Source organism: Pelophylax lessonae, assembly GCF_965119305.1.
Source record: "Pelophylax lessonae genome assembly, chromosome: 13".
In the NCBI taxonomy this organism is placed as follows: Eukaryota; Metazoa; Chordata; class Amphibia; order Anura; family Ranidae; genus Pelophylax; species Pelophylax lessonae.
The window spans coordinates 138,360,845-138,379,940 of NC_138780.1; the positions used below are offsets into that span (position 1 = coordinate 138,360,845).

Below are 19,096 nucleotides of genomic sequence, written 5' to 3' on the forward strand. Positions count from 1 at the left end.
GTCTTCCAGTAGTAAAAGCACCTCCTGCACTACAGTGCAACATTAGCTAGGCACACATTTAACCCTTTAGTCGCCCCTGTTAACCTCTTCCCTGCCAGTATCATTTATACAGTGACAGTGCTTATTTTTAGCACCGATCACTGTAATAATGTCACTGCACTGGTTCCCAAAAAAGTGTCAGTTAGGTGTCGGATTTGTCCGCCACAAATTTGCAGTCCCGCTAAAAGTCGCTGATCGCTGCCATTACCAGTGAAAAATAAATAAATAAAATATTACATAGTTTATAGATGCTATAACTTTTGCTCAAACCAATCAATATACACATATTGGGAATTTACCAAAAATATGTAGCAGAATACATATTGGCCTAAATTGATGAAGAAATTTGATTTTGTACATTTTTTTATTGGATGGGTTTTAGAGCAGAAAGTAAAAAAAATGGATTTTTGTAAAATCTTACCGTAAAATCCTTTTCTCTTAGCTCAATGACAGACGTAGTCCTCGGTGATACACCACCTTCGGGTTATGTTGCCTCCACAGGAGCAGGACTAGACAGGAAATTAAAAAGCTCTGGCCACACCCTAGGGGCAGTCCCAGAGGGTATATCCTCTCTCTCTCTGCCTCAGCAAATCAGTTATGTGAAAAAGCAGTCTTTAGAGATTTTAACCCAACCCAACTCAAAAACAGAGGGGCGGGGACTACGTCTGTCAATGAGCTAAGAGAAAAGGATTTTACGGTAAGATTTTACAAAAATCCATTTTTCTCTAGCGCTCATTGACAGACGTAGTCCTCGGTGATACACCACCTTCGGGACGTCCCAGAGCAGTATCACAAATGAGGGGTGGGAAAATGGAAATCAAATCCCAATCTAGAAGGCCCAACCGGTGCCAACTAGAAGTTTACAATGCTCATCCTTAATGATGAGACTCAACAAAAAAGAGAAAAATTTTTATTTTTTTTTTCAAACAGAAAAAAACCCTCGAGGTAGACCACCGGTCTCCTCAAATTGCGGCCTGCAAAACCTTGCGGCCAAATGAGGCATCCGCCGATGCCGTCACATCAATTTTATAGAATTTTGTAAAGGTATGTACCGACGACCAGGTGGCCGCCTTACATACCTGGACCACTGACGCCTGATGGCGAAAGGCCCAGGAAGTACTGAGCGCTCGAGTGGAGTGCGCCCTAACAGGGAACGGAGGACTCTGACCCTTAATAGAATAAGCCTGTACCACCGTTTGTCTAATCCATTTGGCAATGGTCGCGGCAGATGCAGGCAAACCCTTTCTGGGGCCATCCGTGATCACAAAAAGTGAATCCGTCTTACGGAATGATTCCGTAGCTTTCAGGTATACCCTGATTGCCCGAACCACATCTAAGGAATGCAACGCATGTTCCCGATGATGCTTGGGCTGAGGACACAAGGAAGGTAGTACAATATCTTCATTCAGATGAAAATCTGAAACCACCTTAGGAAGAAAAGATGGCTTAGGATGAAGTACTACCTTATCCCTATGAATCACTAGGTATGGGGACTGGCATGATAATGCAGCCAGTTCTGACACCCTGCGAGCAGAAGTAATAGCCACCAAGAAGGCCACCTTCTGGGATAAAGTAAGCAAGGGAATCTCCCTGATGTTTTCAAAGGGAGGTTTCTGTAGAACCGACAAAACCAAATTAAGATCCCAGGGCGGTAAGGGCGCGCGGACTGGAGGAGCCAGGTGCCGCACCCCCTGGATGAAATTCCACACCAAGGACTTGGTAGCTAAAGGTTTCTGAAAGAAGATTGCTAATGCTGAAACTTGACCCTTGATGGTGCTCAAGGCTAGCTTCTGCTCAACCCCTTGTTGCAAAAAAGCCAATATTCGAGTCACCGAATAGGTACGTGGAGGAAATCCTAAAGATTCGCACCACGCAATATAAGTCTTCCATGTGTGATAATAGACCTTGCTGGAAGTCGCTTTCCTTGCTTTAATAAGGGTAGGAATGACTGAAGTAGACAAACCTCTGTCCTTCAGTACTTGGGTCTCAATGGCCAGGCCATTAAACCCAGCGACTGTAAAGCATGATGGTAAATTGGTCCTTGAGACCACAGACACTCCCTGAGACGAAGTTCCCACGGAACGTCTGCGACTAGCATGTCCAAGTCGGCCAGGCCAGCTTGAGGAGGCCAGCCTAGAATTTCTAGGACCACTGGCGCTGATAGAATCTGAACCAGGCGTCCCTAGAGGTATCTGGCCCCGACCATCCGAGAAAGTCTGGTCGTTTTCTGTTCCCACACATTTATCAGATACCTGATTGATATCAGGAAGGGTGATCTTTTCTGGTTGAACCTCAGGGACCGAAGTCACCCGACTAGAGGCTACTTGGCCTATCTGGTCAACCAGATCCGATTCCTGTGAGGTATAGGGACTAATCTTAGGAAAAGGTAAAGGAAAAGATCTATTCAGGGAACGGTAACTACCGCTTCCTGTAGTACTTAAATGTTGGAAGGGAAGAATCGCACCGGTAGTAGTGGTTGAAGCTCGATCTAATGTCCTGAATACCGGTGAAAACGTCCCCCCACCCTGAAACCAGGTGGGGGCGCACCTTCAGGCTGTGTACTCCTTTGCTTCGGGTTTGGCTGGGTTGGTCCTCTGCTTGTCCGACCAGCCCTTCTAGAACCCTCCTGGAGGAGTCTTGCCTTTCCCGCTAGTACCAGCCGGGCGCCCTTTATGGGCGGTAAAGAAAGGTCCTCGCTTGTTGCGAGGTCCCTTAGCTTTAGCAGCCTGTGGCAAAAAAGTGCTCTTGCCCCCAGTGGCATCCTTGATGATTTCATCTAGGTTGGCCCCAAATAGACGATTCCCCTTTTTGAGATTTGTCAAGGTCTTTTTGGAACCTAGGTCAGCTGACCAGCATTTTAACCACAGCACACGTCTGAGGATCACCACTGACATAGATGCATGCCCTAATAAGGGAGTAGTGTCCAAGGCTGCGTCACAGATAAACTGTAGCCCTTGTATAATCTGTTCCATCAAATCAGATGTCTCCTGGGGAATATCTTTTCCCCTAAGGTCTTGGCGTACCATTTTCGCCCATTCCGTAAGTGTCTGGGAAACTAGACCAATAACAATTACTGGTCTAAATGCTGACCCTATCAGAGAGAAGATGGTGCGGGACTCTGCTTCCATCTTTCGATCCACCGGATCCTTAAAGGACGAAGTGTCCTCCACTGGGATAACCGTGGCTTTATTCAGCCTGGAAATAGGTGGATCCACCACTGGTGGTACCGTCCATTTCTTAATGATGGATTCCTCAAACGGATAGCGTCTAGCAATACGCTTAGAAATAGTAAAGGTACGTTTAGAATGCTCCCATTCTCCTTTAATCTGATTACCGAAACATTTGGGTACAGGAAAAACCTTCACCGTTTTGATGGGCTTATTAGTACCAAAAGGAATCTCTGTTTCAGTTGCCTCTGCCGGTAAAGCCTCAAGTTTTAAGGTTTCCTGCACTGCCACAACTAGTGCGTCCACCAATGCTTCTTCCTGAATTATAGCAGGAGAAGAAGCGTCCTCCTCACTGTCTGAGGGGGCTTTACCTGGGATAACAGCCTTTGCAGAGGAACCTGCAACTGCAGTGACCATCTCTGAATCAGAGTCAGAGGTGTCAGATAGTATAGGGGTAGGCGGGGGTTGCTTCCTTGACCCCCGTCCCTGACAGGCCGCCTCCACCCGAGCCACCATAGACTCCAAAATTGATGTAAATGACTCTACACTCTGTGCACCGGCGGGTCCCGTGGCCCCCTCGAGGGAAACAGGTGGGGGAATATGTGTGGCAGGGTCCATGATAATTCCAGTCACTTCCTGGATAATATAATTCAAAAATAAAAAACTTTTTTTTTTTTTTTCTTTTTTCCAGACCCCCAGCGCCACAAAAAGCCCCTTAGTGTTACCTGCTAGGGATCCCTATCGATCGAGAGAGAGAGAGAGATAGACCCCCAGGCTCACAACTTGATGCTCAGAGTTTAACTGCAACAGGTTACAGCGCTGTCTTGACAAACAGGAAGTCTTTTGGCTGGCTGCCCAGGAAGAAAGGAGGCGGCTCCGCCCCTCTGCACGCCTTCCGGCGCCTCCCCTAGCTCCACGAGGTGTTTGGATCACCTCAAACATGGCCGCCCCCATGCTGGAGACACGAGGCTACGCCAAAATGGCGGCTCGTGCGATCCAGCAAAAAAAATGGCGGCGGCCTGTACTGAATAGCGGTGTGCTGCAGGGCACACAACACTCTCTCTGCATGGGGATTTGGCGTGGTTGGCGGTACCGGCCCTGGCGGACCGCATGGCCATTCGGGAGGCCTGCTAATAGCTGGAGATCTGATTAGGAAGGCAGTCTACATGTCCGTGGCTTCTGACTGGTAGGTAGCTTATTCTTATCACCGTAAGATTCCCAGAATGCCACAGATTATAATCTTTTTAACATGTATACAATTAGATTGTTAGCTCCCAAACCAAGCCTCCTGGCTTTTTGCACATAAAATCACACTCAAAGTAGGAGGATCTGTGTCATTTATAGGATAGAGAGGGACTCTATCTTACCATACAGAGAGGGGCCCGCGTTCACCACAAGACCCGTCAGGGGAAAAGGGGGAACATACTACTCACCATACCGGAACCAGGCGGGCACCAACTCCTGACAGTACCCCTCTCCACCGGGGCGGGAGGGCTGTCGACCGATATGGACGCCGTGACTCATGGTCTTTGGCGTTTCAGCGAGACGTTTAACTCGCGGGGTCAGTCCTTTAATGGGACTTTGTCGCGGCCGACCCAGCGCGGAGCTATGGCCTGCACGCGCTCGTAGGCTGAACTGGGGTGACCACCGGATCTCAACATCCAGCCCGTCGCCCAGTTCAGCTTTCTTGCTTGAAGATCTCACAGGAACACTGGAGAAAAAAAGCTGTCTAAAAAATCCTTTAAGAAAAAAATCTTGCCAGGACCTAAGATCCCAGCAAGGTATCTAGGTCCTTACTCCTAACTAGACAGAAAATAACTGATTTGCTGAGGCAGAGAGAGAGAGGATATACCCTCTGGGACTGCCCCTAGGGTGTGGCCAGAGCTTTTTTAATTTCCTGTCTAGTCCTGCTCCTGTGGAGGCAACATAACCCGAAGGTGGTGTATCACCAAGGACTACGTCTGTCAATGAGCGCTAGAGAAATATTGTTTTGTTTTTTTTAATTGTCAGTTGTTCTTTGTTTTTAATGCAAACAAATAAAAAACCATAGAGATAGTCAAATACCACCAAAAGAGAGCTCCTTTTGTGGAGAAAAAAAAAAAAGGACAATTTTATTTGGGTACAGCGTCGCATGACTGCGCAATTATCAGTTAAAGTAACACAGTGCCGTATCGCAAAACTGGCCTGGTCAGAAACTGGTTAAAAGGATAAGTTCATCTATGATAATTTTTAGGGTGGAACATGTAACATGTTACCATTCCTGCAGCGTCTCTTGGATCCGCCACTTCTAGTGATAGCAAGCAAGCATCTTCTCCAGGCGCTTGCCGTCATCAGTATCTTCTTCACCCGACCGGGTCATTCATTCACAGAGACCTGTGAATAGAAAACTACAAGTACCGATATCCTTTGAGGCTGTCGGCTTGTAGTTCTCAATGAATACCAGGGTGCTGTTGAGCACTCTAGGTAGTTCATTATCTCTTCCTGTCAGTGTGTAACTGCCTGTTCATAAGAGGTATAGGCAGACAGATACACTGACAAGTCTGCAGGAGTCCTGCATGGCACCTGCGATCCGCTGATCGTGGGGGAAATTCTTTACAGGCTCCTAGTAAATAAAAAATAATAAATTCTCATTTCTTTTACCTGCAAATCGATCTTCAGTCATTTTTTTTTTTTTTTTTTTAAGGTGAACTTATCTTATAAAGGAAAACTACAACTGTTTTCGGACAATTTTTGTTTACTTTATTTTTCCTGAACCAATGACTATCAAGGGTCTCCTTACTCAGAAACCACTCCAATCAACTGTTTTTAAAGGTCCTGCTGCACAGTTTTGAGGCTGCCAAAAGTCTGGCCTTAAACAGCAATAGATTTGCGAGTATGGGGTGCCCGGTGCCACAGAAGACTTAACAGCCCTGTTTAGCCCTGTTTTGCCCTCCTGTGACCCGTTTTCAGCACAGAGCAGTCTGAAGTCCACTCTTGAGGCCGCCAAAAGTCTGGCCTTAAACCGCAATAGATCTGTGAGTATGGGATGCCCAGTGCCGCAAAAGACTTAACAGCCCTGTTTAGACAAGAGTTCCATACTGCAATATTTAAGTGAAATAACACACCACTTCTACGTTGCCTACTTTTCTGCCTTTAAAGAGGATTGGTTGGTCTTTCTGAACTTTTATCCTCCTCTTAGAACAGATCAAATGGCTGGTATTTTAATCCTGGTACTGGGGAGTACAAGGTAGAGGTGGCATCTTATTTTATTAAAAGTGAAGTAGAAGCTACAATTAGCCACTTTATCTTCCCTTTCTGCCCATTAGAGCATTGATTGGTCAACCACCTAGATAAAGAGGACCCCAGGTGTGGTCCCTGGCATCACCAAAGGGCCACAACCAATATTTAGTGAATGTATTGCTACACAAAGCTGTTGGAGGTGACAGACATGCAACAGGAGTTGGACAAAGACTACCTGACTACTACAACAGATTGTGAGACTGGGAACATGCTATAGAAGTTTTGGAGACTGAGGCAAAATACACTGTTCACTTTGCAAGTGAAGTTGCACTCTGCAAGGGAATTTTCCCACGGAGTTTAGTGAATCTGGTGACCATTTGCAAAGAATAGCTAATGGCGTACAAGGAAAAACAAAAAAAAAAAAAAAAACACAACATAATTTTAGCTTGCACGTAATTGGGTGATAGAAGTCAGCAGAGCTTCACCTCATTCACTAACCTCTGGGGATAATTACCATGCAGAGTGCCACTGCACTTGCAAAGTAAACAGTCTGTTTGCCCTTAGTAAATCAACCCTATAGAACATGAACACATTACATGAAACAGTTAGAAATCCCTGCTCTTACATGGCAATGGGGAAACACAGACTACTGTCTGTAGGGGCTCCGAGACTTGCACAGAAAGTTCCAAAAAGCAAGTCCCTGTATTATACAGTAAATGTTATATTATTGATGAAAGAAAGAACAAAATAATATTCTAGCTTTATGCAAAGATGACAGTATTCCCACACCGGCCATTGCCAAAACGATATAAAAAGTAAAACATATTAAGGGTAGAAAGCATTAAGTAAGTCAAACATAACACTGAAGGAAAATTTATTATTTAGGAAAATTGGTCTAACATAGGCAAAACTCTGCCATCAATGGTTGTGTCAGCCCCTGGAGCCCAATCTGGGACCCTTTAATATGTATTACTTGGCCCTTGGACCCTTAAAGTCTGTAGTGTTAGTGGGAGCATTAATTTGTAAAGGGTAAATGGTAAGATCTCTCCTAGCTTCATGCAATACGTTTTCAGTCTCTCCTATTTCCTGCAGCATGTCTCCAGTCTCCAACCAAACCTATAGCACACAGTTTCCTACCACCATTTTATCTAGCATGTCTGCAGACTCTTAAATCCTTTTTAGCATTACATATACTGACCCTTATGTGTGGCCTTTTGGTGATGTCAGGGGCAGCAGTTGAGACCCCTATACATTATGAGTGAAATCACTTTTTTTTTTTTTTAAACAAATCACTTAAAGTGGAGCTAACTGTAGCTGCTGACTTTTAATACACTTGCCTGTACAGGGATCACGCAATGTCGGCACACCAGACAATTTTTCAGTCGGCTCTCTGGTGCTGCCCCCGCCATTCCTTGTAGGGGAAGCCAGCAGTGAAGCCCTGCAGCTTCACAGCCGGTTCCCTACTGCGCATGCACGAAGTGCGCTGCACTTTGTGAATGGCCCAGCGGTGGGGGAAGGAGGAGGCGAACTTCAAGGGGGACCTCATGGTGCCGAGGTCACCCAGAAGTGGAGACGGATAACTGTCAAAAACAGGTACCTGCTCCCCCCTCCCCCTTGAAAGATGCCAAATGTGGCAGCGTAGAGGGGCGGGGGTAATCAAACAAGCGGAGCTTCTCCTTTTGGGTAGAGCTCAGATTTAATTTACGGTTAACAGATACTATTTCTATGATTCTTAATGGCTCGGTATATTACTGACCTGAATTTCAGAATCCATTTTACAAATCCAAAAATCCACAGTTCTCTGCATTCGCATTTTCTCGGAAATATCACTGGAAAAAGAAGAAGAAGCGACAGGTAAGATTACATATACATCCTTCGTATATTCTTCTTTAGCCATTTGCAGGCCAGCTATGTTTTGCGACCTGATTTTTGGGTATCTTTAACTTTTAATTGACATCCGCAGCAGATCGCATGAATACAAATCGATTGCCATGTTGTGCGAGCAACGCACAGGATTCACTGCAGTTCCTGAACCACATTACTGGGGCTCAATCCCTGACCCAAAGAGGTTACAGAAAGCAAAACAAAATCTCTCCAAACTGAGGGTAAAGCCTTCAAAGACAGCCGTCACTGGAATACGCGCCCCATTGAAAGGTTTCCACTCTACCCACTGTTCTGGAGACAGATTTTTTTTCCCACTTTCAGTCCGAGTGACAATGGTCACCCAGACAAAACAGGGCTAGTCAATATCCCCAGGGCTAGGGTCACACTGGTGGCAGCTCCTCTACCGCTCCTCTTAAAAGTGAGAAAAAGTGAGAAAAGGATCTGCAGTGGATTTCGTTTCAGGAGGCAGTAGAGGCGGCAATCGTAATGTCATCACCAGCCCACCTCTCTGCCTCAGCTACTCAAAGGAAGCTTTTCCATTCAATCAAAGAAACCCTTCTTTGAATAGCTGAGCATTGCTCAACTCGGGTGAGAGCCGCAGCAGCAGTTAGTAAAGGACCAAAATAACTATTTAAAGTGACAGGAAACCTGAGGATCAGCTTTAAGCTAGCTGTGGCCAGGAAACAAAGAATCATAGCCATGGCATGTGTACAATCCCCTCCAGCTGCCATGATGGGCTATAAGTGGCTGATGAAAGGGGTGGTAAAAACACATCTGGACCAACTGTTTTACCACCTGTGTGAACAGCAATAAAAACTTGCACGTGAATAAATGACAGATACCACTCACAAACTTCGACCAGTGTCCTATGCGTTCCGGATGATAATGTCACTGTCAAAGCTCTATAAATTGAACCTAGTAAAGATATGAAATGCATTTGAGTGTGAGGATCCAGGTGGGGTTCTTTGGTCTGTCTGTCCTAATTATTAAATTTTATCAAGATGCTGAATTATCCGGCCATGTTTTGTTCCAGTGGACAGCAATGAAAACCTGACAGAGGTTCTATCATTTAACTAATGTTAATTATATCTGTATACCATCTTAAGCAAAATGATTTTTTAATCTTCTGTTACTGACCTTCCAGGGTTCTTCTACAACCCTCTTGCGAGCAACAGATGCCCTCTGCTGTCTACAGTATCCAGTACATGTAAATCGGTTTGCTAAAGTGGAGCTCCAACCCAAACATTTGTTGAGAGATAGTTAGAAACTCAGTCAGGTTTGCGTTTCCATCTGTGTTCCCACTGGGGAAATTTATCCTCACCTTTTGTCTCTATAGTCCTGTCTAAGTAGAAATCCCTCCAAAGCAGAAATAAAATTCAAACAAAACAAGGTTCTAATCCTAGCCATTTGATGCAAAACTAAAACACAGTATTAAAATATATATATATATATATATATATATATATATATATATATATATATAATAAATTAAGAATAATGTAAATATTACCCATCTGTGGTCAAAGCATTGATAAGGGAGTGCCAAGCAGTACCATCCCTGGCCCGGTTAATGGCTTCCAAGTTGTCTTCAAAGATTTTCTTTCTATTCTGCACTTCTCTCAAGATGCGCTTTGCATCTTCAAATCTTGACTTTGGTAGATTTACAGCTGATTGACGAAAGGAATGTGGTGCAAATACAGGAGCAGAGGTTATGATGGATGATACTCTTGGCTAAAGGCAAAAGAGACGTTGGCATTACATATGTTTTTCATCATGGTAAAAAAATAAAATTAAAACCCAATATGTGGATAGTCAGTCCAGACTATGCAGCATAAGAGAGCAAAATTTAAAGATAGCGAATTTCCCTTGTTTTTACTTTTTTTTTTTTTTCAACATTTTCTTATTACCACCTATAAGAAGAAAATATTATAAATACAGGCAGAATGCCAATAACCAAAGAACACATATATAAAATTTGTTTCTGGTTCCTACCATCATGCAAGGAGTACAATGACAGTGCAATACAAATCTCCCCACTTCACCAAAGCTTGTGGGAGTAAGGGTAAGTAATTAAATTTCAAAAACAATGTATAATTACCACATCACAGAATGCTCTAATAAAAAGGTCAGAATCTGCAAAAAGTTTGCCTTAAACTATATATAAGTCCTCACCTTGTGAAACCACCCATTCAGTTTAAAATGAAAAAGCAAATTTGTGTATAGATTGAAAAAAAAAAAAAAAAAAAAACATTATAAATACATTTTTTTCCCCTTTTTATAAGTGATCAGATTCCCTCTATTTTCAGTTACATAAGACCTAGAACTGACTACAGTGTTTGCCTGCTCAGCTTAGTGTGGTTAGTTTTCAATAAGAAAGCAGAGGGACTGGCAGGAACACCAGGGATTTCACACAAAGGAAACAGTACAAAGATAACAGGATAATTTCATACAAGTATGTGGAACAGCAGACACATATCAGGAATATGAAATGCTGGGTTTACATACTCTTTAGGAATTGTCAAGTTACACAGATATTCTAAACCAAAAAGCATAAAATAATTTGTCTCTAGTTCCCAAATGTGGTAGTTGTACTAGTTTTCTTTTTTCAGGCAATTTTTTACTTTATTACTTGTTGAACCTGCAAGGAAAAGGGAAACCCTTTAAACCAGAAAGGCTAGGAAACAAAGTCCTGCAGGAGTGCCAGCAGGTAACAATGAAGAACCAACTTCAGCTGAAAGTTGCACAGGAGGTACAAGGTCTTGGGAGATATGGAAAGGAATGACAAAGTCGACCAGGACTAACAGGGTATGAACTGGCATACTGGAAGCATGACAACGCAAAAGGGTGTACAGAATGAAGAATGAGTGGAAAAGTCAGGATAAAGTTCCCTCTTACCAGAAACTTCAGAGCAGGTGGAAATTTACCTTCATGAATGAAGATGTTCTTGAATGGGCTGCTCTATCCGTGAAAGACGAGCCAAAGAAGCTCCCAAACATTTTCTATTGGAGCATTTGTAGCACTGCAAAACGCACATCCACTAACCGCGCTTGGGGTGCCAATAAGAATGAAAAGGACTCTAAGTGCTTTGGGTGTTCTACCATGATCTTAGCCCAATCTGCATCATTTAGATGTGAATGGAGCCGGTAAAAAAAAATATCAGTAATGAAGTGGCCCGCCACCAGGGTCAAGACAACGTCAAGGAAGGGAAGGTAGGATAGTCACCCTAGCTCAAAAAAGTGTGAGTTGGCGATCTGCATCTGTGGAAAGGGTAGGGAAAAGAACCTGAGGGCTGAAGTCAGGGAGGACATGCCAGGGCAAGACAGAGTCCAAAGAAGCAAAGAAACAAATCACCGCTCAAAGTGCTGACAGCTGGGCCAGTAGGATTCCCAAGTAAACTGTAGTAGTCCTGCAAGACTGGGTGCTCACCAAGGTCCGCAACCTAAGAAGTCCATATGCATGTATAAAGAAAGTGGCACTTCCAGTCTCAGGAAAGTAGAAACTTGAGTTTTATTTCTTCAAATCAAAAAGTCCAACATCGACATGTACAAGACAAACAGGATAGCAGCAAACGCGTTTCACACCATGTGCTTATTCATTGCAATAGGGCAAGACAGAGTAGCAGGGCCTGAGAGCAATAAACTACCCCCAGGCTGTCTCAAGACAACCCATATAAGAGAAAAAAATAACAGACTCACGTGGGGCAACTGAATAGCACTGAATAAGAAAAAAAAAAGTATACTTTTATAGTTTGGCTAAAGCATAGACAACGATGTTTTGCTGAAGGAAGGTATCAGGAAGGGACCTTGGCACGTAGACAATAAGAGGTCAAGGGAAAAAATTCCTGGAAGGATGTAGGCACAGGTGCACGGATTGGGCTGAGTTATATGGGGACACTAGGAGGCAGACCCAGTGAAGCTTTTGCCAGTGTCCAATTACTTGAAGGTAGCAGCATACGGTATAACCCAATACAATGGTCTGAGAATCGACTTCTGTGTCTGCACTGTATGATAAAAATAATGAAAATTATTGCACAACAGACATACCTTCAAATCTTCAGCTTGAGATGTCCATTGCTTTGCATCCTTAATAAACAAAAAAATTATCTTAAGGGACAGGAAAACAATTTTGCGTTTACAGATTAAAGACGCTAATTTTTAGCTAGTGGACATTACTATATAATGATACCTCACACTAAAAGTGACACTAAACACTAGTTTAAAAATAAATATACTGTAAATATATTAATTCATATATGTTCGGCTAACTCAAAAAGTACATTCTATTATTCTTCTCAGCTTCCTCCAAACCTCCAAATTCCTTCAGGTGGTAGCTGTAATCCAACTTCCTGTTAAAGGGTTGTTATGTTCGTTCTCCATGGTTCAACTCTCTATTACACCACTTGCACCTACTGGTAAGCCTATATTAAAGGCTTACCTGTAGGCACTGTGAATATCTCCTAAACTTGCACAGTTAAGGAGATATTCAGAGTGCATGCAGCCGATGACATCAACAGCGCATGCACTCTGATGGTCCGGCTTACAGTGCCGGACCTTCAGAGACAGTGCTGTGAATGCAGGAGTAAAGTCATCGCACCCCCGGTACTCATGTAGCCGGAGGCCACAAACCCAGAAGCAAGACCGGGGGAAGATGTCAGCCATCTGAGCGGTGACATTGCGGCACTGGAGGGCTTCGTTCTAAGGTAAGTCTATCATAATAATGTACTACTATGCGATATATACTAGCACATTAGGACATTGCCTTGCAGGGATTTTTTTTTTTTTATTACCACCAGCGGGTTAAAAATGTAGCCACCCTCTTTTGCCCACTCAGAAGATGGGCTTTGGACTATGGGATTTATAGTGGGCATAGAACAGTGTACATGACTGTAATTAGCATGCACAGTTTATTTCAAAGTACAAACAGAAGAGAAAGTGAAGGAGAGATTTGGGAGCTAACGAAGGATGTTACAAGGAGGTAGTAAAACACTGTAAAAATCAGTTTCATGAAAAATAGATCACAGGCCCATTAAGTAGTGGATGTGAATGGAGTATTTTTGAAGAAGAAGGTCATCAAGAGTGCAAAATTCGGTGCAGCTCTGCATGGAAACCAAACCGCTTCCAGCTTCTTTTTGTCAAAGCTTAATTGAATAAGCTGAAGATACAAGCAAATTGTCCATCATGCACAGCTGTACCAGATTTTGCACTCCCCAGTTTAAGTAAATCAACCCCCTTTTTTTTGGGGGGGGGGGGCAGCAGGTACCTGGTTTTGACAGGTACCCACTCCCACTTCTGCCCCGGATTGCCTAGACAAAATCGCTCAGACAAGAGAGTAAAAACACTGGAAGATGGACCTGCACTACCTCACCTTTACCAATTTCTGCATCTCCTGCTTTAGCGTATTCAGGTCCTGCAACACATCATCGGCTTTCTGCACTGCATTGCTGGAGGTGACATTGGTTCTTGTAGTGACACCATCACTCTGGAAAAAGCTGGAATAGAAACACTGGCATTACTAGGCAAAAAGAGCAAATTTTTAATGAATTGTATAATATCATTTTTCTATTATTGTCTTTTATTTAGGGTTTTGCGATATCAAAGATGTGTTGTGCAATACATAAGTGTGTCCCAACTGGATGCAAGCGTTTGTGTGCCTCTGTGTAGGTGCCCATGCCCACGTGGGGAGGAGGGTCTTTTTAATGATCTCATTATATTTAGTTACATTTTAACCTGAAACTATTGCTGTAAAGCCCCCCCGTTGCAATAGTACTGATTAACAGGTGTGCTTTATAGAGACAAAAGTTAATTAGTTAATTGCATCAAAGGTTTATTTAGACCTTTCATGCCTAAATCTGCCACCAGCCCAGATTATACCTGGAGATGCAGCTTATACAGGAATGCAGTACTGAGAGCCTGTAAACCTGAAATGCTTAAGGCCAAGCACTTACAAGTTCATTGATCACAGGGTTAATCAGTGAACAGTAATTAATCCCCTACCACTTTCCTTCCTATACCCTCCTCCAGGAGTCCCAGACCACAAGAGAGAGCACTATAAACTGAACTCTGGCCACAATAACATTTATTTGAATATATTCCTCCATAGCCACAGAGGATAAAAAAAAAAAGCAATTTGTGTGCATCAGATACATTTAGAAACCCAGCTACTACCTTGTAAAGATAGCAGTAACATTATACACTCTGTGCAGCGACCCAGAAGGCCCACCCTCGAGAGGCTGTCAACAGAAAACTGCAGCAGGGGATATATAAAAGACCAGTCACCCTGCACAATGAGAGAATGCAGCAGTGACCTGTCTTTATTACAGGAAGCTCCAGCACAAAGACAAAGTTTCAAACCAGGTTACTGCACAGATCTAAAAGAATGAAATAAAGCCCACAAAGATTCAATGAAGAAAACACATGGCTTTTGTATTTAGGCAATATTTGCTTATCCCATTGTTCAGCTTTAAGGGTCCTTTCACACGGGTGCACCGCCCCAAGGGAGTCCATTCCGCTCAGCGGGGGATCAATCCGCCGATCCCCACTGAGCAGGTGGATGACAGCTCCGTCTCCACTCTGTGTGCAGAGACGGAGCTCTCGGATGCCTGCTGTCCTCTATAGGGAGATCGGATGAAAACGGACAGCCTGTCCGTCCTCATCCGATCCTCCAGACGGATGGAAAAAAGGGTTTCCATCCATCCGGATTTCACGGACAGGAACGGAATCGGACAGCAGCGGGTGTCAGCGGAGATGTCTCTGCTGACACCCGCTGCCCAATAGGGATGCATGGAGCATCCGATCAGGTCCGCCTGAAAAACTGACAGGCGGATCGGATCGCCCGTGTGAAAAGGGGCCTAAAGGTTAAGTTACCTTTTCAACAGGGTGGATTTGATTTAAATCAAGTCAATTTAAATTATGATTTATATCACTAGTAAAAAGGCTTTATTTAAAATCATCTCGATTTAAATCATGATTTTAAAGAGCAACTGTCATCTCTGTCCTGCAGAGGCTCCTCCTTTGACCCGCTGTTGACTCATCACTCACCGACAGTCCCATTCACTTTAATGGGACAGCTGGTGATGCGGCAGTGACACAACAAAATGAGGGACGTGGTGGCAGCAGGTAAGTGGATGCCCGCTAACAGGCGCTGCCATGATGAATCTGAAATGACAGGTGCTCTTTAAATGTAAGGACTCATTCTTGCTGGTAGTCAGTGTGAAACTGTGTGAATGCATTAATGCAGTGCACATTATCTCAGTTTGCAGAGCTTGGATTTATTGAATGAGTTTACCAAAAATGTAAATATTGCATTATATACAGCCTCATGCTACAAAATGAAGTTCCATTTCATGCTGAATAAAATAAATGAAAAATGTATCTTAAATAGAAAACAGATAGGTTTTTACTCCAAAAGCAATTTAGTAAAATAAAGTTAATAAAAAAAATCCAATTTAAAAAAATAAATAAATCAGATTTCAAATAAAAAAAAATCAATGATTTTTTTTTAAAAATTAAAAAAAAAAAACTGGTTTGTATCTACCCTTCTTTTCGAAAACTTTTGATGTGGTGAAGAGGCCCCAGTAGTTCTAAAAAAATAAAATGTGCAGCTTTGAAAAAAGTTGATTAAATGCAATGCCATAGCTGTTGCCACAGGTGGAGAAAGTGCACCGGGCATGCACGGGTTTTAAATGAGGGAAAGTGTTCGCTCCTGTCACACTGAGGGTGAACAGCTGGAGCATCCTAGCAACAAGGCAGGACAGAGGAATGCCAACTATGGTAGCATTTCTAGGAGGGCGAAAACAACAAACAGGTATGCCAATTACATTAATCAACATTTTTCAAAGCTTCACTGATTTTTTAATCCTACTGGGGCTCTTTGTCTGCATAGTGGTTAGATAGTTTTGCATACATCCAGATTATCTCCAATTAGGGCAGAACTCCAAGCAAAAATATTGAGAAAAAAATAAATAGCCCAAACCAGCTTTTGCTGCACTATTCTCCTTCACTGCAAAGATTTCCCCAGCAGAACTGATTCCTTTCGCTAGATATTCTCAGTCAAACAAACTGAACATTTACAATCCCGTGTGGATGATCAGGGTAGATAGATTTTTCTGTTATGCAAAAAAGCTGGGATGTTATGAATTGTAACTAATATTTATGCCCCGCCACCCTTCTATCTGGACAGTTTAAAAAACTTGGTACAATTTATGGCCCCCCTATCCTAATTTACCCACTTGGGTTCTGGGAGATTTAAACCACTTGCCTACTGGGCACTTAAACCCCCTTCCTGCCCAGGCCAATTCTTAGCTTTCAGCGCTGTCATGCAACACTGTACCCAATATTAAATTGTTATCTTTTTTTTTTCAAACAAATAGAGCTTTCTTTTGGTGGCATTTAATCACTACTGGGGTTTTTATTTTTTGCTGAACAAACAAAAAAAAAACTGAAAATTTTTAAAAGAAAAAAGTTTTTATAGTTTGTTATAAAATTTTGCAAATATATAATTTTTCTCCTTCATTGATGTGCGCCGATGAGGCAGCACTGATAAGGCGGCACTGGTGGGTGGCACCGATGGGCGGCACTGAAGGGCACTGGTAGGTGGCACTGAAAGGCAATAATAGGCGGCACTCATGGGCACTAATAGGTGGCACTGATGAGCAATGATAGGCACTGGTAGGTGAACTTATGGGCAAGACTCATGATGGGGCACTGATTGGCACTGATAGGTGGCACTGGTGGGCACTGATAGGTGGCAATGGTAGGGGGCGCTGGTGACAACTGGTGGGCACTGATAGGTGGCACTAGTGGGCACTGGTAGGTGGTGCTGGTGGGTACTGGAAGATGGCACTGTTGGACACTGGTGGGCACTGGTAGAGGGCACTGGTGAGCACAGATGCCCCTTCCCTCTTCAGGACAGCAGCGGCGATCGGCTTTTTTTTGTCCTCACATTGACAGCGTGAGGGGAAAAAAAAAAACAGCTGATCACTGGCTGCTGTTTACATCCCATGATCAGCTGTTATTGGCTGACAGCTGATCACGCAGTAAAGGGCCAGGACCGGCCCCTTACTCCAATCTGTGATCAGCCGAGTCTCATGGACTCGCTGATCACAGAGCGAGCCGTGCACTCTCTGCAGAGAGCACGCAGGCAGCTCATGCACGGGAGGACGTACATTAAGGTCCAGGCTGTAGCCGTCTTTCGGCAATAGTGCGGACCGGAAGAGGTTAACAACCTCCTGGATAGAAGCCTTGATAGATTCACGCCTTCAGGGAAACGGGCAGTCGGGCTTAACCTCTTCCCAGCTGTTGACCCTATTCCCAAAGCGATACAACTGTTTATGTGATATAATAAGGATACAGCTGCACCAGTTGTTTGTGATACTCTTAACCTCCCTAGCGGTATTCCCGAATATGGCTCGGGGGGGGGGGGGGGGGGGGGGGAATTTCAGTGCCATTAGCGGGAACCCTGAGCCACACTCGGGGTACCGCCAGGGAGCATTGCTGGATCCTGGAAGAGGGGTTACTTACCTTGTCCCTGGGATCCCGCAATGTGTTCCACCAGAATAGGGCGGCCGGATCTTCCGCCTGATGCTGTGTCCCCCGGCTTCCATTCCCTGCGAGCGTCACGTCGCAGGGGGGGTGGAACCAGAGGCAAAATTTGAAAAGTAAAACACACAAAAACACTGATATATTGTAATCCTATTGGATTACATTACTAAATAAAATAAATTGACACTAGTTTGCCCCCAGTGGCCTTGCCTGCAGTTATATATATATATATATATATATATATATATATATATATATATATATATATATATATATATATATATATATATATATATACACACACACACACACATATATATATATACACACTTTAACTTTTTTATAGTTATTTATTATATTATAATTTATGATTTTGTGTTTCAAACTTTATAAAGAACAACGCACAGTAAAAAAAAAAAATCATATGTAAATAGTTGGTTTGGGCTGCTCGCCCTTAAGAATTACATGCAAAATAATGGTACCGCTTTCAGCACCTAAAATCGGAAACAATCATACCACCAGGGAGGTTAAAGCCCATCTCCGGGGTCTCATCATAAAACAAATTTCTTGCATTAAAACAGCCACAAAAGACTGGGAAACCTTGGTACTTAAAGAGGTCAGGAAGGCAGAAGATGCCTATGTTACAAACCCCTCAACCACATCTGAACGTAGTTGGATGGAGGGGCAGAACTTGCAATAACAGGTTGTACTTTCAACTGCTGAAAATAAATGATTATTCATGCAGCAGCTCTATTTCGATGAGGGTAAAAATACTCTACTCTTATCACTGTAGTACGTGATAAATGTTTACCCCATTCCAATTAATGAAGTGGTTATAGTAGTACTCCCCAAACCTGGCAAGGATTTGACGCTACCAGACTCATACAGACCCATATCGTTGCTAAATATGGATGTTAAGTTACTGGCTAGTTTGCTCGCTACAAAACTGGCAAGTTTGGTTTCCGGGTTGATCCATCTAGGGCCTATCTAGGAGACATGGCAGGGTCTTTGAAAACGGTCATGCAGCTTATAGAACAATTCAGGCAATTATTGGGGTTCGCCATTAATTGGCATAAATCCTCCCTTTTATTGTTAGATCCACTGCAGTCAGCCCTCCCAGAGGAGGCTTCTCAGGTGGAAGAAGTCCGGTCCTTTAAATACCTCGGAATAGTAGTGACAGGAGATGTTAGGGACTACATATCCTTAAATCCTAAACCCCTATTGCAGAAGCTCAAACATAAATGTACC

General features: G+C 43.4%; 1 protein-coding gene across 1 annotated transcript in view; it reads right to left on the reverse strand.

The window, feature by feature from the left end:
* KIAA0586 overlaps window positions 1-19,096 on the reverse strand; it is a 229,590-nt gene that overhangs the window by 169,428 nt on the left and 41,066 nt on the right. The window contains exons 10-13 of the mRNA XM_082274968.1: window positions 13,674-13,797; window positions 12,353-12,391; window positions 9,820-10,040; window positions 8,182-8,254 (exon numbers count right to left, since the gene is read on the reverse strand). Coding sequence (XP_082131094.1) covers window positions 8,182-8,254; window positions 9,820-10,040; window positions 12,353-12,391; window positions 13,674-13,797 — 457 coding nt within the window. The remainder of the gene's footprint in view (window positions 1-8,181; window positions 8,255-9,819; window positions 10,041-12,352; window positions 12,392-13,673; window positions 13,798-19,096) is intronic.